At 38.0% G+C, this 27,164-nt stretch overlaps 4 protein-coding genes across 5 annotated transcripts in view; 2 read left to right on the plus strand and 2 right to left on the minus strand.

Moving 5' to 3' along the window:
- LOC113493121 (leucine-rich repeat-containing G-protein coupled receptor 5-like) overlaps positions 1–10,820 on the plus strand; it is a 240,709-nt gene extending 229,889 nt beyond the window's left edge. The window contains exons 7-9 of one of the 2 annotated variants that reach the window (XM_026870943.1): positions 765–824; positions 6,869–8,320; positions 8,402–10,820. In XM_026870943.1, the coding sequence (XP_026726744.1) occupies positions 765–824; positions 6,869–8,320; positions 8,402–8,875 (1,986 nt within the window). In that variant the 3' untranslated portion in view covers positions 8,876–10,820. Of the gene's footprint in view, positions 1–764; positions 825–6,868 lie in introns of both variants that reach the window. The other variant, XM_026870941.1, reaches the window with a different exon arrangement.
- Positions 10,821–11,952: 1,132 nt separating this feature from the next.
- Positions 11,953–14,314, minus strand: LOC113493123 (translationally-controlled tumor protein homolog). Its single transcript, XM_026870944.1, has 3 exons — positions 14,199–14,314; positions 13,732–13,990; positions 11,953–12,390 (listed from the first exon to the last, which is right to left on the minus strand). The coding sequence occupies exons 1-3, from the start codon at positions 14,224–14,226 to the stop codon at positions 12,159–12,161; spliced, it is 519 nt and encodes a 172-aa protein (XP_026726745.1). The 5' UTR covers positions 14,227–14,314; the 3' UTR covers positions 11,953–12,158.
- Positions 14,315–14,484: 170 nt separating this feature from the next.
- LOC113493120 (zinc finger protein 135-like) lies at positions 14,485–20,536 on the plus strand. The gene is made up of 17 exons (XM_026870940.1): positions 14,485–14,746; positions 15,089–15,187; positions 15,270–15,372; positions 15,475–15,716; positions 15,842–16,034; positions 16,384–16,613; positions 16,789–17,026; positions 17,132–17,274; positions 17,531–17,674; positions 17,875–18,030; positions 18,212–18,356; positions 18,557–18,966; positions 19,046–19,288; positions 19,429–19,584; positions 19,701–19,790; positions 19,874–19,933; positions 20,026–20,536. The coding sequence occupies exons 1-17, from the start codon at positions 14,612–14,614 to the stop codon at positions 20,125–20,127; spliced, it is 2,889 nt and encodes a 962-aa protein (XP_026726741.1). The 5' UTR covers positions 14,485–14,611; the 3' UTR covers positions 20,128–20,536.
- Positions 20,537–21,118: 582 nt separating this feature from the next.
- The window catches only part of LOC113493110 (patronin-like), a 49,172-nt gene continuing 43,126 nt past the window's right edge, over positions 21,119–27,164 (minus strand). The window contains 4 exon segments of the mRNA XM_026870931.1: positions 21,119–22,303; positions 22,440–22,722; positions 23,796–24,002; positions 26,771–26,878. Of these exon segments, the coding sequence (XP_026726732.1) occupies positions 22,159–22,303; positions 22,440–22,722; positions 23,796–24,002; positions 26,771–26,878 (743 nt within the window). The 3' untranslated portion in view covers positions 21,119–22,158.

Genomic DNA, 27,164 nt, shown 5'->3' on the forward strand with positions numbered 1-27,164 from the left:
CAAGTACTTCCTGAAAAGCCTATTATTAATACAAAAAGGGTTCTTTTCTCTTTTTTTCTCATCTTTCAAGTCAGTGTGATCTTTTTAAGTTTGATGAACAGTAATTAAACAGTTCAATGAGTTTAGGAGATTGCCACAGTTCATAAGCTTTCTTTGATTTGTTCAATAACAAAAAATGTTATTGATTTCTAATCATTTTTATTTTTTCCTTGTCGCCTTTACGGTCCGCTTATTGCCAAGCCCAACAAGTAATACTCAATAGACCCATTCTGTTTTGACGAATACCTTATGGTTATTATATAATGCACGACAAATGCCTGTATTTGCTCCTCAACCGCAACGCTAGTTGTAATTATGCGCTACCCTTCATTTTCAATACACCGGGACCGCCCCAGACGCGTGCGTGACCGCTGACAGAGAACATAAGAATGTAATTGAAAATCACAGAATGTTTGAAAATAGAACGGTACGCTGAAACATGCTTTTTATCATTAGCGTTGTGTGCCATAAGTGGCCAGTGTTATTGATTGAAAGGTGAAGAAAGTTACGCGAAGGTTGAAATTGTTATTATTTAGAACCTTTTTTTTTTATTTTAGTGTTGAAAAATAATGATTTAGGATTTTCAAGGTTAAATGTTAAGATAGTTACAGATACTTTCAGCCATTATGGTAGTTTACTGTTAGCTTAGCTCAAAAACATTTTTGTTTTTACTTTTAGAACTACTTATTTTATTTTTATTTATAAAAATGTTTTGTTGTTTACAGATGTCGCCACTACGCGCCGGCAGACGGCTAGCAGCCTTCATGACGTCCAACGCTTTTCTGGTCAGTATTAGTAACACTTAATTTCCATTCATGATTCAATCATCTTAATCAAGTATGCAGTACTTAAAGCAGTGGCTACGTTAAATTCGAGTATAATTCAGTTGAGGTATCGCTCACTGTATTTTAATTATGCCAACAACATAAATTAAGAGAATACATTAAAACCAACCCCTCCGGTCGATAAATAAAGATACTGCAGCCTACAGACTGGAACAACGCGTAAAAACAACTGATATTAATTAATCGTTCAAGTTTAAATCACACAATATAATATACCCGCGTACCAATAACCGACGTTATTCAATAACTCAAAAAATACATTGAAAGTATTGCGAGCGAGTCGCAACTACGCATACCTACCATGTATCATCGTTTTACCAATTACGGGAGCGAGTAATAAATCTCGATGAAAATATTGATAACAGTAGACGCATCGAGCAATGAATTACGCGCGTAAACAACGTGTGTGTAATTTATACCGCGTCGCTTATGTCATTAATTCAGTTATGGTGTGTTTGAGCGGCCGGCGGAGGGCGGGCGGCGCCCTGCGGTCGAGGAGCCCACCTCCGGCTTTGTGGCAATCGAATCAGTGCTAGACGACGATATTATCTAGTCGCAGCACCCTGTACTACAGTCACACGGATAGTACTCACACTGCACGCAGTGTTAGTGTAGGATACAGGACGCTTAAACTATGGGATTAATTTAATGTCAAATGCATTTGTAGTAATTGCTTCTTAGTAGTGATTTCCTTAGAAGCCAGGCTTATTTCTATGGCAATTCGTTCTTGATTATAAGCCAAAGGTTTACCTTAATAGAGAGAAAAGAAAAAGAATACTCATAAATTAAAGAGAAGGTCTCAGATATTTAATCCTAAGTTTTTGTTCAATACCCAACATGATTGACATTGTTGTTGAATACTCAACATTACTAACAGGTATAGCAGGAACTTGCAAATAAGCCCGACGTACGTCCCAATGTGCAAAGCCACCGTGAAATTCACTGATACTATCAAGTAGAAATGGATATCGCAATTTCCATGCACCAAAATAGAGACGTCAGTAACAGATCCAAACGCCAACATCTCTTGTAAATTATTATTTGCCTGTTAGTGCGCGGACAATTAACATTCTGGTGGAAACGAGGCGAGCGGGACGGAACGGAGCAGTGCAGAGCGGTGCGGCGCGGCACGGAGCCGTGCGGCACCGTCGCGTCGCCTCGCTGCGTCCTATCTGCAATCTGCATAATGCGCGACACTCATTTACCGACCGTTTGTGAACGACAAATGAAGCGAGCGCAACTGAAAATGTTTAAAACGACCAACACAACACGACCCCCATCTTCGTAACTCCTAGAGGTGGCCACATGTCAACCGCGGCTGGTCATATCTGTGCGGCCGAAACGCAAATATTCGCGAAACTGTGGCATGTCTAATAGCGCGTGAACCCTGTGATTGTTCGCTTGGGATTGTCCGTTTATTTATTTTACGAATCGATGGATTCTTTGTGGATTACTTTTAAAAGCCTTTTGGACAATTGTGCGGAATTAAAATGCATGCACGCATTATAATGTATTATGCAAATAATTTTGTATTTGGTGAAGCTATACCAACAGAGATGACATTCTTTCATCATTATACAATGCCTACATAATTATGCATAATTACTTATAACTAATGTAAGTAGTACAGGCAAGTTTAAAACAATTTCTAGTACGAGCAAATAACAATTATATCAAATTAGGCCCGCTCATTGAAAATCGCCCATAAGTCATCAAGCCTCTAACTCCCGAACACAATCCTATCGCTTGCATACAGGGTGTTTGTTGAAAACACAATAGCGGATTACAGTAGCTTATGTTATTCATACTTCGAATAAGTACATTCAAGATTTGAATTTGAATGCTACTAAGTTCCTTTTTTTCCGTTCGCGGTAATTAAAAAACTCATGCGTCGTTACACCGAATATAGTCAATACACAATAGACTAAAGCTAAGGAGTGGAATTCTTTTTAATTGGGAAAATCTGACCATCCTAAATAATTTTTATTCCTAATAGCTGTGTAAAACTATTATTTTTTAATTTAAATTATGGTTAGTATAAAGTAATACTTCGAAAACTATAAAAAAGCCATTATAATAAAAAAACAAATTGGATACGGTGCCAAGGAAACGCAATCATTTTTTCGTTTATTAACTTGGCAAAGCTTTTAAAATCCGTTAATTTTCATTGTTATGTGGGCATTGTAATCCTATTTGCAAAATCCAAAAGTTCCGAATACGGATTTTTTTAATATATAGCACGAATCTCCTTTTCGAATTCAGACGAAACAATAGTACCTAGGTAATACCGATATCGACCCAGAACTCAGTTCTGCTGCCCCTTGCCGCTGTCCAAAGCTGTGAAAAAATCAAACTTATAACGCAATCCAAATATGAGACAGCCGTTTCTAAGGCAAATTTTCGGTACTCGAAAGGAAATCAATACCTGACTTTTCTTATATACCTATACCTACAGGTTGATACTTAACATAATTACGTATCTTTAAATAGCAATTTTCTTTAATTATCACCCGCTCCGTTAAGCACATACCGCTTACATTTCGCAAACGCACATTTATATAATTCGGCATATTAACATGTTCTACCTGCGTCGGTACATGCCACATTAATTAATAGCTGATTGGTTTAGTTATCTCTCACAAGGTGTATGAGACGAGAACTATACTTACCTAACTACTAATATACATATATGTATGTCTATCTGTACGTTGGACGCTTTGTGCGTCTAATTGAGTTTGCTTTAAGTTTTTGGTACCTACCTATCTACTATTGAAATTTAATTAGTACTTCTTTGTGGACTTGTAAATTAGTTATGTTTTCGTATATAATATCGTTTTCAGTTTGTTGTTGTGCGTGGTACATATGGTCATACAATTGTGTTTAAAGTTCGTTGTAGTATTTACAATTTATCTATACTTGCTATAAGTCGTTATACATGAAAAATGTACAAATGATGGTTTGATGCCAGAGGGATTATCTACTAGTCAACCATAGGGGGATGAAGAGATTATACTATGTGCGATGTAATTTACTGCTGAGTTTATTTTTGACAAAGAATTTAATTAAAAGTTTTTAATAACAGAAGCCAGATGACAGTACGTCGATTAAATTAAAACTTAAAACATAAGATTTTTAACCCTCTAGGTGAAATCCATACTATCACAAACACACCTTTACTTTACTCTTAGGCATAACCGTAGCTGCGTAGTCGAACAAAACAGCCAAAACATAAAAATTAAATGCTTGTTTAAACAACTTTTTTCGGTTTACCATAGCGAGGCGACCCAATTTCCTGACTTTATATTCACCCGCTGGTACTTATGTCTTCATCAGTTGCATTTTTAATCAACAAACCCTTGGAACTCGCTAATTTGAATAACGGTCTTCCCGAAAGGGTTTTTAGGTTACCGCACTAATAAATCTCGGTGGGGAATGGTCGTTGCAATGACATTTTCGAGGAAAAGTGAAGAATTCTAAAATCATCTGAATGAAGGCTATACTTAAATTCAAGATTTTCTAAATTTAGTCTTGGCAGTCAGGTAAAACAAATATACGTATTTGTCAACTACGATTTTAACTTTGAAAATCATACCAGTCACAAAAATTCTTGACTTCGTTCAGAATTTAAATAGACGCATTGAATTCAATACATAAATATCGACAATCGTTAACTCGCCTCCCTACATTAGTACAAACTGGGTCATTAGCATTTTAAACGGCATGTGTTATGTTCGTGAAATTGTTGCGGATCTATTAGTAGGCCGCGGATGCGAGGGATTAAGCTATTTAGCTAATGGCACTTGAGGGCCCTGGAATGTGCTTGGCCTTAAATTCCATACCACTTTTATTAAGCGATAGAATTTTATGGCGGATTGTATACAAAAGCGTCAACGACCGCGGAAACAAGCTAAAAATTCAGTTAAAAGGGTCTTTATAAATTATCTGTGCTCCTTTTATTAGTTCGCATTTAGGAAAGTCAACCTCCAAAAATACTCCGAACAGACATGGCAATCAATCAACTGTCAAAAGCGACTCTTAAACGTGTAGCACCTATAAATTTAAAAGGAGTACCTCTCTATAATTAAAGAGTAAAGTGCGTCAGGGCCTTCCGCGCGGGCGCACACTTCGCCACAATTTTTCCATCAGCCGGTGGGAGCCACAATTATACGATTTGCATAGCTATCGCGGCACTCGGCGCGACGCGTTTTTGCACGCCTACCCACTACGCCCTTTCGGTGTACATCGGCCGAAATAATTTGTTACTACATGATGGTAAATACTAGAGAGGCTTTTTCGTAGCTTTCGCTAACGGAAAATGCCTAGATACTCAGCTTACCTGTGCGATAAAATTTTCTTTTAAGAATAGCTCTCACTATTGAAATTTTCTGAACGCAATTATGAGTAGCATACTAAAATTGTGTCGAGTCCATGAGAAAGACCAGACAATATCGGCATCTGCTGATCCAGCAGGCATTAAAAGTAATAAAAAAGTCAACCTTATTCCTAAAAGTTTCCTTACCTAAGTCCATTAAACACGACGATCGCTTCATTACCTAATCAATGATTTCAAAACTATCCGCCCGTTAAATGGTAACATAATACCAATATACCTTGCTATCGGCAAGAAAATTCAAATTTCCGTTATGTATGGTACAAAACGGTTCAAAACACAACACGTCAGAGCACAGGTTTATTGGATTTTAGCGGAAATTTCACTCGCACACGGGACGAAACGAGCAAAACAGCCGACACTGTTTGCGAATCACCTCCGCATATCGAATTTTGATTCCTGATTTGTATCGGAACCACCATCGGCCCTATAAATAGGGCACGCGAGCAGCAAATGGAATGCAAAACGCTGCGGATACTACCGGACACAACAAAACACGCTGCGTGTGGATAAAACTACATATGGTCAGCGGAAATTTGCGAGCAAAAATAATACTGCACAACAATGAAAACCATTTTTGGCCCGAACTGTATCTAACAAAATTGTTTTTGCACATCTGCATGCCGTAAATTTGAAATATCGCGCTTGTCGTAAACTCCAGAGCGCCAACAAATACTTAAGTTAATATAAATAAAGTCCGTTCCTTATTGCAATGACTGATTCCCGGAGGAGAACGGCGAACACTCGAAACTTGCTCGATGCTATCTTGGATGTCCAATTGAGTTTTCATCCTGTGCCGCTCTTCTATAGAATGCTAATAAACCCACTTATCCGACAAACTACTGGTAGCTTTGTCTTTTAAAGTAAGGAGATTGTCGGCGTTGCATCTATCAGCAATCTCGTTGTAACAAAATTAAACTCGACTTTGTAATTCTAAAGTCGAATCTCGACTACACTCGGATCTCGTTGCTAATTGTTGGAAAGAGGAAACGTAATAAAAGTGCTAGTCTTTGAAGCAAAAGAAGCTGGCCCCGAGCGTCTCCAAGGAGCGCATTTTAATAAATTAAAACTGCGCAAAATTCCCATTCCAATATCATTTTATCTTTCTTTTTCCGTCCGGCCCGCGCTCGCCCGCCTTACATTGATTCCATTCCACTGAAAGACCATCAGTCTACCTATCTACATCTGCGTATTAAAAACACTCCATGTTTTTAAAGAACCGTACGAGGTTCAGTTATTACATCTATTAGATTCAGTTATCAAATCGAAAACTGCAGCAACATTAATGAGTTAGTCCACACTTGATGAATGAGTTAGAAGCACTAGTTTAATTGAAGTACCATTTAAACGTACCTTCAGTACTATACAACTACGCTGTAAGGAAATAGTCATTCGAAGCCTAGAATCCTAGATTCAGCTGAAAGACCGACCTTATATTCAGTTTCTGTTTAGTGTCAATCGATGATTTGAATTTACTCGAATACCTTTGAAAGCCGAGCCCCGGGTTTCAAGTACTGAAGAGCAATCACTTTAGAGTGCGTTACTGTATATTTACAAACAGTATGAACTAATGGCGTACTTGTTGGTGTTTCAGGTGCTGTTGATATCGCTGGAGCTGCTCGCGTCGCGCAGTGGAGCAGCGGCGCTGGCCAACTGCCCGATTGGCTGTAACTGCAATGACGAAACCCTCGTAGTAGTATGCGAAGAAAGTCGCCTCGATGTCCTACCCATCGCCCTGAACCCCTACATACAGCGACTTATCATACGAAACAACAAGATCAAAACAATCGACAGCTCGATGCAGTTTTACACAGAGCTGCAACACCTAGACCTGTCCCAGAACCGCCTAGTCAACATACCGACGAAAAGTTTTGCGTATCAACGTAAACTTCAAGAGCTCCACCTTGATCATAACAAAATATCATCAGTCACCAATACTACTTTTCAAGGCCTCAACTCGCTGACAGTTTTAAATTTAAAACGAAATTATCTTGAAGAGTTGACGAACGGAGTATTTACCACCTTACCAAGGTTGGAGGAACTAAATTTAGGACAAAATGGAATTTCGAGGATTGATCCCAGAGCGTTCGCCGGCTTGTCTGCTTTGCGAATCCTATACTTGGATGATAACCAGCTGAGTTCGATACCGACGACATCCTTCAGCCTCCTGGGCAGCCTCGCTGAGTTGCACGTAGGCTTGAATGCGTTCTCCTTCCTACCGGACGACGCTTTCGCAGGTCTCAACAGACTGACGGTGTTAGATCTCAACGGAGCAGGACTTTCCAACATAAGTGAATTTGCATTCCGTGGTCTTCCAGGACTGAGAAGTCTCAATCTATTTGGAAATAGACTAATCACCGTCCCTACAATGCAATTAGCTGGTCTAACAAGATTAGAGGATTTGTATATCGGACAAAATGAATTCCTGACTCTTGAAAGTCATTCGTTTAAGGGTTTGAAGAATTTGAAGTTATTGGATATCACCGGTGCGACACAATTAGAACGAATTGAAAAAGGAGCATTTGAGGATAATATCAACTTAGAAACAGTTATTTTGGCGAATAACAAGAAATTGGCAACTCTAGAAGACTGCTCATTATTGGGATTGCCGAAACTACGACACCTTTCCCTGAAAGATAATGCCATTGTTACTTTAAGCGAAACGGTGTTCATTGGAAAAGAACTTAAGCAATTAGATTTAACCAATAATCCAATTTTCTGTGACTGCCAACTGCTATGGCTGCACCAGTTGCTAAATGATAAGAGCAACTTTACTCAAATACATTGCGCAAGTCCTGAACACTTGAAAGACAAGCCTCTCAGAAACCTGAATGCCGATGACTTGGGCTGTGTGCTACATGATACGCGACAACAAACTATAATCTGCATTATAGTAGTCGCCTGTGTAGCCACTATTGCCACTTTAGTATTAATTTTGTACAGATATCGTAAGAGCATGCAAGAGAAGCTGAAAGACTACAAGTGGAACAAGGGACGAAAGAACCTTGAGTACCACAAGCCCATTTCGACGGAGGAGGACTGCATAGTGCGCGGCATCCACCCGTCGCAGTACCCCGCTCCCCCGCACACCCCCGGCCTCAGGCCTATTCCTGTGACGGAACTGTAGCTAGAGCTTTACGCCTCCCCGAGCGTGTTCTTCATGTCAGGCGGCCAGGGCTCCGCGCGCCGGCCGCAGCGCTCGGGGGGCGGCGGCACGCTGCCCGCTAATGGATTCACGTACATCGGCGGCGACACGCGTCCGCATCAACCGCTCACGCTCAATAATGGCGCACCAGCACACCACCTCAACAACGGTTCCTTGCGATCTCTGCCGGATAAGAAGAACAATCGCAATGGCATCGTGTGTCACCCGGAAAACTTCCAGAGGAACCTGGACACGCGTTACTCCAGAAAGCAGGAGAACGGCTACATCCGTAACTCAGAAACCATAATCGGTTTCCCGCGCAACGACCGCGAGTACGAGCGCGAGCACGCGGAGTACAGCGAGCCCGAGTACTCCATCATCCCGGAGAGCGGCTACGGGCGCGCGCTCGAGGACTACCCGCGCTCCTGCACACACTCCAATACGTTCAACTGTTGAGTGCGCACGTGAACTATCTCAACCGTTTGTGATCTTGTAATTCTAGCAATAAATCTTCATTCCATTAAGTTTTCTATGAACGGAGTAAGTCGTGACGGACGTAGTGCTCTAGAGCGGTTAGTGACATTAGTATTTCGGGTCCGGTGTACGTTCGACCAGTGAGGACTATCCTGTATCGTATTCGTTTTAAAAGAGTACCTTAATTGTAAATTATAAATTTAAGTAGTGATGGATCTATTTTTCAATGGGACGTTTGGGGCTCGGGACGTTTGAAAGTGAGACTTTCACACGAGACAACGGTACAATGTACAGACTAGTCGCAGCGCGGGGCGGGGCGGAGGGGGCCGAGCGAGTCCGGCCCGCGGGGACTCCCCGCTATGGTGTACATCATAAAACATTGTGATTTGTATTTTTTTCTACCAGTGCGGTGGATTTTGTATTTGATTTTGTACAAAAAACCATTCCATATGATATCTTTTTAATGTCTAATATTTTATTTATAAATGAATAAAGTAAGTGTGCGTTAAATAAGACACCAATATGAAAAATATTAGAATTAATGATGTAAATATATTTATACTATATTGAGATATTTATAAAATTTAATACAATCTTGTTCTTCTAAAATTATCATAAAATTATTTCGGGATATCTATTGTATTGTTTGCTATAATGACTGATATCCTAATTACGAGATTTCTTATGTCTGTCACTACCTACCTACGATTAAATACCCACTTACACCTAACTTCTAATTGTGTAAGTACAACGCACCCATTATTTCTAAAAACACATCTTCGAACATTTACGCTCAATCCTAATATTGTAATGTTTTTATTAAGGTTGATCTACGAACAATGTTTTATTTTAATAAAGTGTACTTTTTGTTTATAACTGTTTGTTAATGTTCCATAATTTTGGAATTGTGTGATCTATTGAGAAAAGTTATGTTAACAATTTGACGGTTGGCTAGTAATTAACTGATGGGTTATCAATTACCGAAACGATGCACACAAATTAACTTAGCTCGTATCAATTAGTTCAATTGCAGTCGGCTGTATGCATCGCTCGATTAACGTATCCAGCCCAAATTACCTATTTATTAAGCATTATCTATACCTACATGCATACACTGATCCGTCACACGGATGAGTGTAATTCGTATGAGCTGTTTTCTATGGACATTTTTGTAGTGAATTTCTAAATCTTGGAACCTATGAATAAAATATTGTAAAAAGAATCTGGTACCTAAATAACCCACAAAATTAATAAAGTAAAGTAATTTCATGTTTTTAACGACCTTTCTTAATAAATTACACAATTTTCAATAATGTGCCTCGGACGATTACACGTCGACATAAATCTGGAAATGTTTCATTTTCTTCTTTTTATTATTATACTGCATATAATTCTTGCCATATTCCAAAAAGGCATAATGGTATTTTAAATAGGTATTTCATATTTTTAATTTTGTAGAAAAAGTTTAATAATTAAAAGTACGATAAATATAATAAAGACGACAAGTATAATATATTGCAAATAGTATGTTATATAACACTGTAATAATTAAATTAGGATTGTGATAAGAGCAGGCTTTTTAAAAGGAGTTTTAATAAGTCGCTAGAAACCTTCTTAGTGCCATTTTTGTGTCTTCTTGGATTATGGTCGTTTTTTACTCCACTTTTATAAACCCACACAACTAACCTGATCTTTTGGTGTTATTGAGTTATTGTAAATATGGAGAAATTAAAGACTAAGAAATTAAGGCATGTGTTAGTGCCTAGTGAATGCCTAAAAAAGTATACAAGAAAATGATGAATACATATGAGAATATTGTGATTAGAGTACTCACGACATTGTAATAGAAATCATCGGTCATTTCTGTACTTTATTGTAGTTATTACCTACATACAAACTCGATAAATATAACATACCTCAAATTTAATTGTGTTTTATTGGAGTATCTCTTAGAATTCTACTAAACTTACAGAAAATCACCAACATTTTTTTAAATATCAACACATTTGTTCTGAGCTCAAACACTGTAGGTAATAAAGAACCAACAGAATATTTTTGAAGACTCCCGCATATGGGTAGTTATTTTTGTGTCCCGTTCACAAAAAATCATGTCGGATGCACAAAGAACATCAAGACTCTGAAGAAGCATTATTTTGTAATCACACAAGTGATTGTCATATGCGGGAATCGAACCCACGACACGTCGCGCGCAATGTTTGGCGTGATGGAATCAAACACTAAGCAAATCTGTGCAGTCGAGTTTTGCTAGGCTTTAACATACATTATACATCCTATAGTTTGACTTGAAATTCTACATAGTGTATTACTTAGTAGTATCTACTTACAAGCACCCTAGGTGCACCTAAAAAAGAAATAGAAGCTACATAATACACACATCCCAGTCTATATAATTCGAAATAGGTATTGACTATTTGATCGCCGTAATAAAATACCAGAATACTTCTACTATTCAAGTTTCTCTGTAGCAGCGCCATCTATGTATACTAACTTAAACTAACACCTCTGTTGTACCTGTGAGGTCTAACCCGGGGAATATCTGATATAGTCCAAAAAATAAAGATGGCGTGTTAACGAGTTCAAAATCTCATTTTTATATTAGTAGCAAATCAGGTAGGTACCAACCTAGTCAAACTATCGAAATAACTGAATTCATGGATTCTCAGATGGGATTCAGAAAAATAGAATTAGGCAGTTTTCTAATATCTTTAAATAATCATGCTTAAATCCGGTTTAATCCTTTATCTGGTTCCCACCATGCACCAGTAGTAACGTTTCAGTAGAATAAGCAATTCATAGAAAGGAATTTTTGATGGCTTAATCTGAAGTTTTTGATTTATAAATTTGAGTGCTACAAATATAGAGTGCGTGAGTGAGTGAATGAGCCGCTCACTGACCCGAGGTCGCTGAACTCGACAGGAGCTATTTGAATCGTGACTCAAAGGACTTTGACCTCGCCAATGCGGCCCAACCAGTCATTAGCACTGCAGGTAAAACTCGGAATGAGGATAAAAAAACAAATATTTATGAAAACTCATATAAATTGTTCATTAATTTATTTATAGTATGCAACATTTTATTTATTAACATTACAAAATTGTTCAGCCTTGTGATGGGAGAAGCCGGTTTCAGCCGATGCGCAGATTGACATGATTTTGTAAATAAATAAAAAAGATATGAGTTTAGGCGCCTGTTAGAAGTGGAATATTAATTTTCACAAATAATAATTTTCACTTATACTGTACAATTAGAACTTCTCTTCCTCTAGACCGTGTTTGAAGAACATCATGATGGGGACTTGTGTGCCGTCGATATCTCTGTATTCCATCATAGCGACCATGCCGTCACAGTCCATGGACTCCCCTGTGAAGAACTGGAGCTCCTTAAACCTACCGAGGATGTCTTTCATTACTTTGTTCATGTTGGTCTTGAAGATGTCAACCTGGTCAGGTGCCTTCTCTTCCAATTTGGCTACTAATCTGAAATAAAAATTACGATTTGTTTAGCCCTAAATATCTACATAAGTTTGAAAACCGCATTGGTTAGGGATGAATAAAATTTTTAACAAGTATTACAATGGTAATTAAAATTTAGATCAAATACATCTAAAAAAGTCTTGTTACTTTTTAAAAAGAAAATGGAACATATCTTCATCATCATAACTAAGAATAATTATTTGTCAACCCCCTTTCATGAACAAACATTACAGAATGGATGTTTTTTCACTGAAGTTATATGCTCTTGCATCAATAGCTCCATAGGATGATATTAATGATCAACCAGTGGTATTAGATGATGCCTCTCTTCATTAATTCATCAAATATCTAGACAAAGTGAATAGGTTTACAGAAAGTTATATTATAGCTCTTAGAAAAACATGTTGATTCAGGCTATGCCACATTTTAATAATTTAGTGACTAGTCGGTTTGTCCCAGAGTTATAATGGGTATAGATTTAAATATTAATTTTGAGTACAGGAATAATACTAATATCCACAGAAGTTTTTGAAAAATGAATAACTGAATTACAATATCAATGGGAGCAAGATAAGAAAAACTAATATAAACAAGTGCCACCACGAAATCAAAAATATTTTGTCTTGAACTACCATGTTATATAAAGTACCATGAAAGTTTACAAATTAGAGTTAGCAACAGTGGTGTTTTGTTTAACAATTTCACATAACCATTGCTTTTGTTAGACTTAAAACAATTCTTCACTTATAAAGTGGAGGAGGAATATCTGTTCACAATGTTTTCAACTGGAAACATAATGAACTTAACCTTTAAAGATAAGCTATCTTTGTGAGACAATCCATAATAGATAAGAACTTGCTTTGATTAAATACCATGTGTTCATCGCATGTGTCTGACAACACAGCATAAACAGATTTATCATTACCATATGTTATGTTATTCATAAAGCAAAGTTTTTTACTTATGTAGTTAAAGGGATGAAGACAACAGTACACAAATGTTAAATTTCAGAATTTGAAAGTAGAAGGCTCGTTAAGACAACTTCTTTAAAGTGGGAAATGTGAGGTAGCTTAAATACCTACTGCAGATTTATTGAGTATACAATGACACATCCAAGAGCAGTGCAGAAATATATCATGTATAACCCTATGGTTATGTATGATGGTATATTTGAATATGGAATCAAATCTTGTGACACATGTACAGACAACCATTATGAATGAATCAGCATGTTTGCAATTGCTTACTAGGCTGGGAATTCCTTCAACACAGAACTTTCTGCACAACCTGGTCACTTTCCCTTCTTTGATCACTATAAATAAACTATAACACTGATACACTCACTTTTTCATGTAGTCTTTAAGGTATAATGTGTAGGATTTCTTATCACCAAAAGCGTATGTTTCGACAAGCCTGTGGTTCAGGACTATGTCAACACCACTTTCGACTGCAGCATCTGTGCCTTCGTCAGCCTCCTCAGCCGAGGGGTTGAACCCCTCGATTTTAATATCGCCCTGTGCTCTCGTCACCAATCTACCGGTCACTTCATAAATGACTTCGTCGACCAGTTTAACTTTGTAGGTGTCTGAGAACATCTCATCACCTGAAAGCAATAAATTAAAGCATAAAACATTGTTCAAGTTACTCCTGATCTCTTATAATGTCTATGTGGCAATAATATTGGCAAAAGTTGATGAGACATCATCACATCACTGCCCGACGAAATGTCAAAATCACTGATATCAAAAATGCACATAATAAATGAAATATACACATAAACTTCACTAGATAAATACAACAAACACAATTACCAGTAATAATATCTTTATAGATTCTCATTTTGATGGATTAGAGGCGATTAAAAATAATAAAAACCGAAACAACGGCTTCTTGCCCCAAGAACTCAACCGGAAAGGACTCAGAAAAGAAAAAAGGGAAGTGCTTTGGGTTGCCAATTTATTTCTTTTTTTTTCATGACAACACCATGAAATTTACTTTTCCTGATTTTGTTTAGTCTTATTAAGAAATCTCAAAATGTAGTTACCAATAAACGGTCGTGATTTTATTAAATTATTATAATTTATAACACTTTAAAATTAAACACTTCTTTCCAAATTTTATTAACTGGGTAAGGAATTTTATCGCTAGGAACAGCAAAATCTAAACGTTATGTCAAAAGACTTAGTTATGGCAGGAAATAGGTGGCGCTTTTATTTGGCAAAAGATGGAAGTATTTCTTTACAATTCCAATGTTTGTCGTTTATGTGGAGAAGAAAATGATAATGGGACTTTGTTATATTCAAGTGAAGAAAATAATCAAAACTTAAGTGAAGTTATTAACACATATTTGCCTATAAAGGTATACTATTCAAATTATTGTGATTTGTATTGACTTCAATCAATATGAAAATAAAATGGCTGACATGTACAATTAAACATTTTCTTTACTTATTTATTTTATCTATTCAAATATCCATCTAGAATATTTGATTTTTACATTATCTACTCTCTTTCACAAATCTAACAATAAATTTAATAAAACAGGATTTTTTAGTATTCAAATTATTATCAAATGTCAAAATATTTTCAATTCCTTGAGTCTGCGAGTACGTCTTGCGCACGGTTATAAAATAAATAAAGAGCTTTTTATTTATTATATTAAACAGAAACTAAATCTAAATACAATTTTATAACATTTCAGGTGTCCGATGATGGACAGCTACCTCGTACCATATGTCCAGGATGCACCATTCAACTTGAAGCCACCGTAGAATTCCTTACTCTTATTATAAATGGACAAGTAAGTTAGAAAACTAATATTTGCCGTTCTTTTATGACTAATGAATGTACGTACCTTATTCCAAATGAATTATGCATTCCAGAAAGTTATTCGTGAACTGTACCTTAGAGAGAAAGAGTACAAAAAAACAATACTGAATCCCACGAACGAACAAGATATTATTACAGAAAAGATAATATATGAAGGTAAGGTTGTCTTGGGTCACATATTTTCGCAGATTTAATTAACTTGTTCACAAAACCCTTGCTCCTATAGGGCACATCAGTACACATCGTATTTATTTACAGTAAACACTACAAATGGGGTTTACCAAGTAGAACATCCCATTGCTTTACAAGTTGCTGGGCTGGAAAAGCCAAAACGTAAGCGGGGCAGACCCCCTAAAAAGCCCAAAACTCCAGAAGAGTTGGCCAAGGAGGCTGCCGCTAAAGAACAAGAAGTTAAAGTTACAAAAAGAGAGGAAAAAGATGATGAACCTACAGGGAAACGGAGGAGGAAAACTCCAACTAGATTTAGAGAAGCTGTCCAGGTAAATTGTTAACGGTGCAACCTCAATAGGTATTCTGTAGATAATCAAGCTAGTGTGATATAAATTCAAGTAACTTGCGTCTATATCTGCATAGTCAACATGATCTTTAAACCATTACATTTTAGGGTAAAGAACTTGAGCGAATATTTAAAGAGGAAGGGGTGACAGATGGAGATGAAAGTGATCTTGATATTAAGCCCGAAATGGAAATTGAGTCTAAGCCATTGGTGCCAAAGGAGCCAGAGATTATAGGGCACTTGGAGGAATCGGGAGAACTTGTTGTTGTTGTCAAGGGCAAAGGCCGAGGAAGACCAAAAGGTACAGTAACTTTATTTCATAATTCTAAGCTTGATCAATGTTTCATATTTGCATTTATTGTTATCTCACGGTGAGCTCGACATGATCATTACTTAAACCTTCTTTGTATGGCACTTGCATAAAATTCGGCATCAAATGACTTCTCCTGCTTTGGGTTGGAAGACAAGTAGTGTAAGACTTTTACTCACTAAAATCCACATATTATGTTTGTTCCTTTGCCCTCTGTGTACTCAGGCTGTGGGCTGCAGTCCCTTCAAGTCAATTCTGCTGGCCTGGAAAGCATAGGCTGGCTTAAGGAAAAAGGCCAGTTCCCGGCAATATTATTTTTAACTTACCTGCCTAATTTTAGGACCAATGCGTCTAACCCGAAAGGAATGTGCAATCTGCGGCATGGAGTTCACATGTACTGGTCGCTACATGTCCCATGTTGCTCAACACGGACCAGTCCTGTACCAGTGTGGGGAGTGCTCCGAGACTTTCAATACTCGACTGCAGTTCAATAGCCATCAGAAGGAGACTGCACATAGCGGACAGAATATTATACCCTGCAAGAAGAATGTTGATAGGGGTAAAGCTAAAGTGAGTCTTGTTTCACTATTGGATGTAAATATTTATATGATTTTTGAATCTCTAACAATTCATTAACACTTGCAGTGCTTTTTATGCAGCATCTAAGAAATATCTTGCATTAAATAGCTATATTTTATAGGTTGTGTTTTAACAAAAAAATTATCCCACATATTTTAATTTTTAGAAAAATAAGAAGACCACATTTGAACCAATACAAATTGTTGGTGAACAACCAGAGCCAGAAGTAACCACAGTTGATTTATCGGAAACAGTGTCCACAGTACCTAACTCCTTACCAGAACTCGATCCACCGCCGGTTGTTGATAAAAATGAGGTGGAAGCCACTGTCGAGTTTGTAGAAGAAACTGCTGAAACAGGAATAGAAATAGCATCTAGTCCAGGAGATGATGTGAAAATTATTGGTAAGTGCTTACTAGACTAGAAAAAACAGTTGATCAAACAATATTTCAATTCATGGTTGTGTTTTACTGGTATATGTGCTTATGTTGTGGTAAAATCATCTTCAGAGACACCTGAAGAAACAATTGCTGTTGAAAAAACTGAGGAAACTGATGAAAAGGACACAACTGCAACTGGAAAAGTTAGACTCAAGTGTAATCACTGTGAGAAAACATTTAGTAATAAGCAGAGCAAGTCCATGCATATCAAGGTAAACTGTTCAATATTAAAGTTTGATCTTTATTTCAATGTTATGAATGAGACCCTTGATTCTAAGTGGTACATTATACATAGAGAAATATCCCAATATTTTAGTTACTTTTATAACTTTTTCTTTTTTCAAAATGGTGTAATTTCATATTATGTCTCTTAATTACGTCCCTAAAGGACTTCAGCCCTTGTGGAGTCCCTCCAGATTAACGAAATGTCGATATCTAGTAACAGTAAGTGCGCGTGGTCCCCCGCAGGCGGTGCACCTGGGCGAGCGCGCGTACGCGTGCGGCGAGTGCGGCGCCAGCTTCGCGTACCCGCGCTCGCTGGCGCTGCACGCCGTGTGGCACCGCCGCCGCAACGCGCCCGGGAAGGGGTACGCCTGCGACCTGTGCGGGAAGGTATTAAACTATGTTGTATTACGATACCACACATAATATCATTTTCTTTGAATTTAATTGTAATTTAACTTTTTTGTGATTTTATTTTAGACTATAAGCTTAATACTGGTTACCAAATCGACCTAAGCAATTTATTTATAAAAAGTGTTCTCGACCAATTTGATCTGATCCTTAAGCTAAATATATGAATGTTACAACAGGTCCTGAACCACCCTTCATCGGTGGTATATCACAAGGAAGCGGAGCACGCGGGCCAGCGCTACGTGTGCAACAAATGCGGCAAGTCCTTCAAACACAAGCAGCTGCTGCAGCGACACCAGCTCGTGCACTCGCAAGACAGGCCCTACAGCTGCAAGGTAAGAATTGGCAAAGATCTGTAGTTTGTAAAATGAGATATAATAATCATCGAATTAACAAAGCAAATACGATACATATTATTGTTACGAAATTGTATAGCAATTTATTAAATTAGTCATATGTTCCTTAACATGCACTTGGTTTTGAGAATTAGCTTGAACTAAGAAATTATTGTTCTAGTCGTGCAATGCTTCATTCAAGACTAAAGCCAACCTCTTGAATCATTCACTGCTGCATTCCGGTGTCAAGAAATTCTCGTGTGAAATCTGCAAGCATAAGTTTGCACACAAGACCAGCCTTACATTACACATGAGGTGGCACACTGGTAAGTTTGTAAATTATTTTGTCGGTTTAATCATATTGTTATTTGTGTATATTTTGGCTTTTGTATAGGCTCTTTGGAGCACTAAACCTACCTTTTAATGACTTGAAGAAATTGGCCTTATAAATAACTGATCGGGAAGGACGATTTGAGAAAAACATTAGATCGAGCCTGCCTTATATAATCTGTCGTCGTCCCGGCAGGCCAGAAGCCGTACGCGTGCTCGACGTGCGGCAAGTGCTTCAGCCAGAAGGGCAACCTGTCGGAGCACGAGCGCATCCACACGGGCGAGAAGCCGTTCCAGTGCGCGCAGTGTCCGCGGCGCTTCACCACGTCGTCGCAGCACCGCCTGCACCTGCGGCGCCACGCGGCCGCGCGGCCGCACGCCTGCGCGCACTGCGGCAAGCGCTTCGCGTCGCGCGCCGCCGCCGCCGCGCACCTGCGCCGCGAGGCGGGCCCGCGCGCGCACCGCTGCGACCACTGCGGCCGCGCCTTCGCCGAGCGCTGGCCGCTGCTCAAGCACCTGCGCCTGCACTCCGGCGAGCGCCCCTTCCGCTGCCCGCACTGCCCGCGCGCCTTCGCCGACTGCTCCAACCTCAACAAGCACAAGAAGGTCAGCGATCACCCACGAACAACTATTTTCTTTCTTAACCGAAACTAATTCTAACAATTATCCAATTTTCCACCTACAGCAAGTCCACAAACAGATCAGCCTCCTCGCCAACTCCAACCCGCAGCTCGCACCTGCGGCTGTCCCGGCTGTCGTGCCAACGGTCCCGCTGCCGGCGGCGGAGATAACTCTCGTACCAAAGACCTCACCCGCGCTGCTCACGGAAGAAGTTCAGGACGACGAACTGGAGGAGCGCGTCATATACGTCACCTATGATGTTGATGATACTGATTCCCCCGCCTTCCATATACTGGACCCAGAACAGGTAAGAAATTATGTATTTTACAAGTAACCACTATATTATTATACTCGCAGTAGTTTATGTCCTTATTAGTATTTATATATCCTACAACCTAACGAAGATTCCGAAATATATATAATTTGGTAACTCGTATAACGTGTCAGGCGGCGGGCCTGGAGGAGAGCAAGGTGTTGTCGAGCTGCGAGCTGTACGGCGGGGCGTCGCTGCTGGTCCCGGAGCCCGAGTACGCGCAGCTGGCGCTGGGCGACGCCGCGCCGCTGCAGCAGGACCTCGCGCTGGCGCCGCACCAACACATGCCGGTCAGTACGCAGGGTAGAGACCAGTGCGGCAGCGTTATAATCACATACCCATCACACCATCATACCGTCGCTGCTATAATACATTGATTTGTGTAACCAATCCTTTTTTTCCTTAGGTGACTGACGAGCAAGGCAATCCTCTTCATTTTACAATGCAGGATGGTACGCGACTGGCCATCACATCCGCCGATGGAAAATCTTTACAGGTATAATTGAATTTTCTCGTAATAAGTTTACTCTACTTTCTATTTTCTATTTATATAATTTACTAAATAATTGTCATATTCAGGTGATAACGCAAGATGGACAGACTATACCGGTTGAGATAAACGGATACGCAAATGAAGAGGTATGTATAATTTTTTTTACAATTGTCCGATGAACAGTGATATTGTAATAAAAGATTAATCAATATATTAATCTTCTGTAACGTCTTTACAGGAGGTAGACAACCCAGATACAATCGTACATCAGTTGAACCTGCAGAAGACAGTCGACTCCAACGTGTCGTCTCCAGTCACGCACTACTTTACTATAGTCTAGACATCTATACGTTCTACAAACTATAAGTTTGGTAGAAACCCCGCTAGATGGCGTCATTTAGTTGATCAAAATCGCCATCATCGCCCTCCTACTAATTAGGTTGTTTTTTTAACTAATTATTAATAATGATTAATTAATGAATATATGTTAATGTCTCCTTTATGTCGCAATGATTGATGGATCTCTTTTAGATATTACTGATTTTAATAATAATTAATATACGTAAATTATAATTTTAATGATTAATAGAATTTCCAATTTTAGTTAATGAAAATACCGTCGCCAATGTAACACTAGTACAATAAAGTCACAATTTGTTGGCCTTCACATAGTTTAGCCAGTATTATTGTAATTTTATAGAAATAATGTTATGTAAATAAAAATACGTTTAATTTTTGATGATTGACAACCCTTTTGTTTTATTTAATCGTTAAAAAATAGTATAGACCTAGCCAACTCTAATATCGTTCTCATATTTGACCATACCAAACTCTTCTAGACCGTTAAAGACGTCACTTCACTTTGTTACTATTTTTGCCACACACATCATCAACCTAGTATATTCCACTTTATATTGTTCAGATAAAACGCGCAAAAGTACTGATGATGTTGTTTTTTAGTAGCAATAAATGTCCTTTTATCGTCATTATATACTGACGTATAAAGTTGATATATCTTGTCAAAATCCCAATAATGATTCGACTTTCTACCTTAAATCCTGACCTATACAATAGGTAGAACGAATTCAAACATCAGTGAAATCAAACAGTCTTGGTGTTTTATGTCTTAAAACTCAGTTGAAACATAAAACGCGACTAAAAACCAATGTAATCAACAATAAAGATTACTAAATGCAACGACTGGAATATATTTAAGTCGTTTATTATTTTGTTGTATAAAATGACATCAAGACTGCTTACATTTATGTAAGTAAATAAACCAATAGAGTACAGTACTCCAATGAAGGGTTTCAGGAAATAAAACAAATACATTAATATGAAATTCAATATTATTTCGTTATGGTTTTAAGTAATACAATATATTTGCATACCATATACTATCGGTAGTATATTATTGATGACCAATCATTAAACAATGAAAAATGATATTCATCAATTCTCCTTTAACATTCGTTTAATAAATAGCTGTATACAAAAAAACAATTATTTACAGGATAAGGCAGTACAATTACCACGTAAAATGTGCCTCGTCTTACTTTTAGCTATACAAGCAGTAAAAAAATGGGAATTGAATTAACATTGAATGGGGTCAGTTAAACAAATCTTAGCTCCAGTCAAATTTAACATAATCACTAACGAGTTAAATATTATAACAAATAAGCAATATTATTAGTTTGTGAACTTGTTACTTTATATGTGAGGAGACAGTTCTACTTAACAAAATTATGAATCTAAATTACCAAACGTAATTTGACATTTTGGCTGTAACATTTTTGAGACAATTTGATAATTTGGAACGTATCGACCATCTCACTAATACATATGGCAAACATTGCGATTATACACTGAGTAACACATTTGGAACTAACGCAGCATCAATCAACGCATACATACGTTATCCGGCGCGGAACTAACACAACTCGCGGCTCTCGGTCGCGCCGGCCGAAGCTAACACATAACAAACTCGATTCGAGCCGACAACCTCCCTAACTGTACAATATGACACAGGCACCGCGGGCCGCGCCTCGTCCGTCGTTCGCGATTACCTACAATTGATTACTATGACTCGAGATTGATTACAGCTTACGGCGACGGGCGAACGAGGCGGCCGGTACAGAACACATCGGTCGACAACACACCTTTGCACAAGCAAAATTAACATAATTTTCATGTTCAATAAAACAGCTTCCGCCGAGGAAAACGCACTAACCGACTCTTTAAAATACAATGTATTGGACACTGGCACTATTGCCCTACCATAGCGTTAAACTGAAGAGTAAAAAGGCTTGACTCGACTGCCGCCGGCGACTAGATAATGGATTCTTTAAAATTTAGTAGAACGCGTGGCCGTCTAAATGACGAGCGCCATGTCCTTCTTGCTGGGAAGCTGCACCTTCTTGCCCTGCCACAGCGAGTTGTGTATCGTGAAAGCGTCGATCGTCACCGTCAGGTGCTTCGTGTGCACCTGCGAGAAGCACTTGCTGCCCGAGTTGTATCTGGAAAATAAAATTATACACATTGTTTTACAAAGAACAGTGCAGAACAAGTTGCTTTAGGCAGAATCATGGCAAATTAGTCCAGATATTAATGACGACGACGTTGTCATATTAATGTAAAAAAGTAAATTCTCACTTGAAGAACTTATCGAACATCCTGTCGTTGACGTGTTTGGGCCCGGTGCCGTAGAGCTTGGCCACCTGCTCGGTGTCGGGGCAGTAGGAGTAGAGCGCGCGGAACTGGCAGCCGGCGTCGCGGAACAGCACGAGGAAGTGCTTGCTCTCGGAGCGCGCGATCTCCTCCAGCACGCGCCGCTTGGCCTCCGCGTTCACGGCGCCCGGGAACACGCAGTACTCCACCGCGTTCAGCATTATGCCGCGGTTCGACTTCGTCGTCGGCTGCTTATACAGCCGAGGACCTACAATAGTTTACACGATTATTAATGTGGACTGATAGAAGAAAGAATCGAGTTTTTTTCGAAGGGATTTAAAATCAATGTTATTTGTACTTAAGGCTCGAATGTGTACATGAGTAAAGTTTTAATTTTTATATCTAAGCCGTCAATTATAGACTGAATTTTTCTTTTTATTTACTGGATAAAAATAATATTCAAGTTGAAAATTAAATTTAATAAGTAATAAGTCGGAATTACGGAAACTACGCTAATTAAATCTGGTCATGATTTTATCAGCTATATTTGTAATATATGTAATTATGTTTATTTACAACTAAATTAGTAAAACGATGTAAAAATGCACAGTGAACGCACAATAGTTAAGTGCCGTGATTATTATGTGTTAATGTCAAGTCTGGGTGAGGAAGCGAGTTCGAAGCGATTCAAAATGCAGTTCGTTAGACCAAAAACGTTGATCGCAAAACCATGCCTTATAAATAAGTCATCTTAATTGTTGGCATGACATCGCTTACGTACGGTGTTTTCAATATTTCAATTGTATTCGTTTACTCTTGAGAAGCCTTCGAGAATGTTCGACTAGCTTCGCGATACATAGCTGTGTTTTTCTAAAGAATAGAGCAGTGCGCGTAAAACTAGTCGATCATCTTCCAAAGAGTCTATAAACATTAAAATCTGTGACTACTGTGTCGAATATCTACGTGTTGGTGGTCTATCTACCGAGTACTTATACAAGGACCTTTACGACGACCTCTGTCGGAGCTTCCTAGACGGACAAACAATACTTTGTAAAGTAATCAATGCTGTTAGGGTCGAGTTTGATTATTTCTTACATTTGGTGCACTTTTGTTAACTTTCATATACTTGTGCGGGGTGGATTTTGTGTATTATTTTCGTTGCCTTAAAACTAAAGTTAAACATAGTTTTCGATCGATTGTATTTGAAAATCTTATATAATTATTTTTAAAACATACACAGTTTCAAAAACACACATGTAGACCACCCTCTTTTGGGTATTCACGTTATCGTTTAAAAATATAAATATACATGAGTCTGCATAGTATTGTAGTGGTACTCACCGGAGTAGTCCATGATGGAGGAGTGCGTGGAGGACACGTCGGAGGTGTCGTCGTTGTTGTTGTGGTGGCGGCGCTTGCCGATGGCGCCGGGCAGCGAGCCGGGCAGGGAGCCGGGCAGCGAGCCGGGGCCCGACGCGGGCGAGCCCAGCGCGCGCACGCCGGGCGAGGCGGCGCGCCGCGGCGGCGTGGCGCGCCCCAGCCCCGAGTCTATAGCACCACGCACGTTACATACAAATACTGCGCACGAGCATACCCACTACCTAGTTATGTATGGACTTAGGCTTGTTAATTTATTAATCACCTGGACCGTTCTATCTTAGTATTTGATACCTAATTCGAACTACAGTATTACTACTCATAGTAATTGAAAATGATGTTAATATCCTACTATTATGACTAGAGTACTGAACCAAAAGAGATTTTTCAAAATAGTATCATAACTTCAAAAGTTAAAGAGCTACCTAAATATTACCGAAGTACTAATTTAATTGATCTACAAATTAATTATCAAAGTTAGTAAGTATTAATAAATTAATGGACTAACTATAAAATTCGTATCCTAGTACTAAATGAGTTTAGTGAAATATCCTATTTTACTATAATTACCTAAAATAATTCAGATTTATATTTGTACGCGACTAGAAACGAAGGACATAATTGAAGTATAGATTACTTACTTATTTCATAGTCTGCTATGTCAAATAATGAATTACGTAAAATATTAATTTCGCAAAATGTTTGATCCCTTTATGATACAAAGGCATTTACTCGTTTTCAAAACAGCTTTGCTTTGTACGAGATCTCTACTTATTATTTCCATAAATAATAAATTAACTAACATGGAAACCAATTAAAGTATCACAAATCTTGATCACAGAGTGTAATATCTAATATATAAAATTCCCGTGTCACGATGTTAGTTACCGTACTCCTCCGAAACGGTTCGACCGATTCTTATGAAATTTTGTATACATATTGGGTAGGACTGAGAATAAAACAACATCTATTTTTCATACCCCTAAGTGACAAGGGTTGCCCACACTAAAATTTATTTTTTTATTTTTTGGACGAAATTTTTCGTTTTTACTTTTTTTATAATGAAGCATTAAAAATACATATATACAACTGGAAAAAAAACTATTCGGCAAAACAACGTTTGCTGGGTCAGCTAGTATTATTATAAGAATAAGATGGTTTCTGCTATTAGGTATTTGATAACACACTGAACATGTCCTTCGTAAACTTTATTCGCTATATAAAATTCGCGCGTAAACTACTAAATGTGAATAAATAACTAATTACAGGTGTTGTCTACGGCTGCTAAGCAAAACTGAAAAGGCAAAACTCAATAAAAAAGAAGCGTCGACATTTTGTACTATATCCTTACACACATATAAACATCGATTATGATACTAATATTATATAATATATGGTATAAAATGTAAACACTTACAACCAATTATGGGGGGTCTAATTGTATGGCAGGAAATACAAGATGTATTAGTTTTATTTCTAACTTTTTTTGTAATAAATGGTACACATGAGAGTTTGACTTCAGATATCTGATTTTGAACGTAATGAACCATAATTGTATACGCATCAAACTATAGATTCTTTACCAATCCTTTGTTATGTAGAAATTGCATCACATCTTGAATTTTCTAGCCATATACCTGAGGTTTGGGATAGTCCCAAGGGTAAATAATGTATCTTTCATCTACATTTGGAAAATGATAGAACAGTCCTATACACCTATCTATTAGTAATCTAGTGTATTAATATGGGGACATATGGATAATTATTTATTTATCTTACCTTTGTTATTTTACCTTATACATAAGTACTGAAAGTAATATTGTTAGCAGCACTTGTTTATTCTTTAGACAAGTTGAAGATTGTATTAAGAATAAGTCCAGTTTTTTAGATACTTTAAGAGATTCAAGAAGATCCATAGGCGTTAATTAAGTTAATAATTAAGATCCCTCACATTTGTTTATTGCCCTTTTTTTAACCAAGGTTGTAAAGTGTTTATCCAACGAACATAAGACGATGTCACACCAACACCAAGATATTTAATATAGATATATACATATAAACATGCGCTAACTCGCACCGAGTTATACCGAACATACCATAACCTTATAGGATAACCCCTGTACACAAAAGACACACAATGAGTGCTAATAGTGGATTGGAACACGTAGTTATGTGCTACTATTAAACAAACTTATTTTGAAAGATTTAATTGGTAGTGCTGATAATTTATGTTCAATTTTTACGATTTTTTTTTCTTTGAATTATTAAAATTCAAACATGAATAATAGGGTATTTGATCGGAAAATGTGTTTAGTCCGTCACACAGATTTCCAAAAAAAAATGGATATGTATTTTTTCTTATAACACATTGTTGTGTTCTGAAATTTAACCAATTAGTCCAATTGTGTACAGAAGTAGTAAATATATAGGTGTAGTACTTATTATAATTATATATCTCCGATGACCCAAATGAAATAAATGTGCACAAGACGAAAGAACACGCACCGACGCGGCACTGCGTGAGTGAACATGTCACATGTTTGTTTCATTTAATTATGCAGTCCAATATGTTTGTTATTTTGGGCCTGCCATGGTTTAGGTTACTGCTTGCGTAGTTGTGTATTTTTCATAAATCACAAGAGAATATTTATTGAAACGACGACCATAAATTTAAACATTATAGATTGATTCATTATTTCAAATATTCATTAAATGTAATTATCAAAATGTAAGCATTTACCATGACAATTTTTTTAAACGAAATTGTTATTTTTTTAGGTAACTAGAAACATGTAACATGATCACCGCACACATGAGCGCTCGCGGCGGCCGCGGGAGCAACAGAAAGTAAACCCAACGCACCACAAGCGACGGCGTTACAGAGCCGTCTATACCAACGTGAGTCAAGCCTTTATCGGGTGTTTACAAACTGCTCTTACCGCACAAATTCATAAGAGAGCTTGACTTCCGTCCCGCCTTAAAGTTACTCTGGTAACTGGAATATTTAGACCTTCCACGTGAAGACTGTGGTTCCTCATTCACGCGCTCTGAAATGTTTCCTATACATGTCATCACGCAACTCTCATGCAATGCGAACTCCATTCTGTTATTTCATATGCAGCATTCGATGTATTGTAACGTGGCGAACACCACGTCAAAGCATGCATCGTCCACACAAGCGGCTCCGATTTCTTTACATAATAATATGGCAAACAAAATTAATGCTATACCGCGATAATAAAAATTGTATCACATCACTTTGTATTTACATATTCGGGAACCAATTTATTAAATGCGCGGAAGGTCTAGGGCGTATCGAAAAATTTGGAAAAA

This window comes from Trichoplusia ni, chromosome 4 (genome assembly GCF_003590095.1).
Source record: "Trichoplusia ni isolate ovarian cell line Hi5 chromosome 4, tn1, whole genome shotgun sequence".
Lineage (NCBI taxonomy): Eukaryota > Metazoa > Arthropoda > Insecta > Lepidoptera > Noctuidae > Trichoplusia > Trichoplusia ni.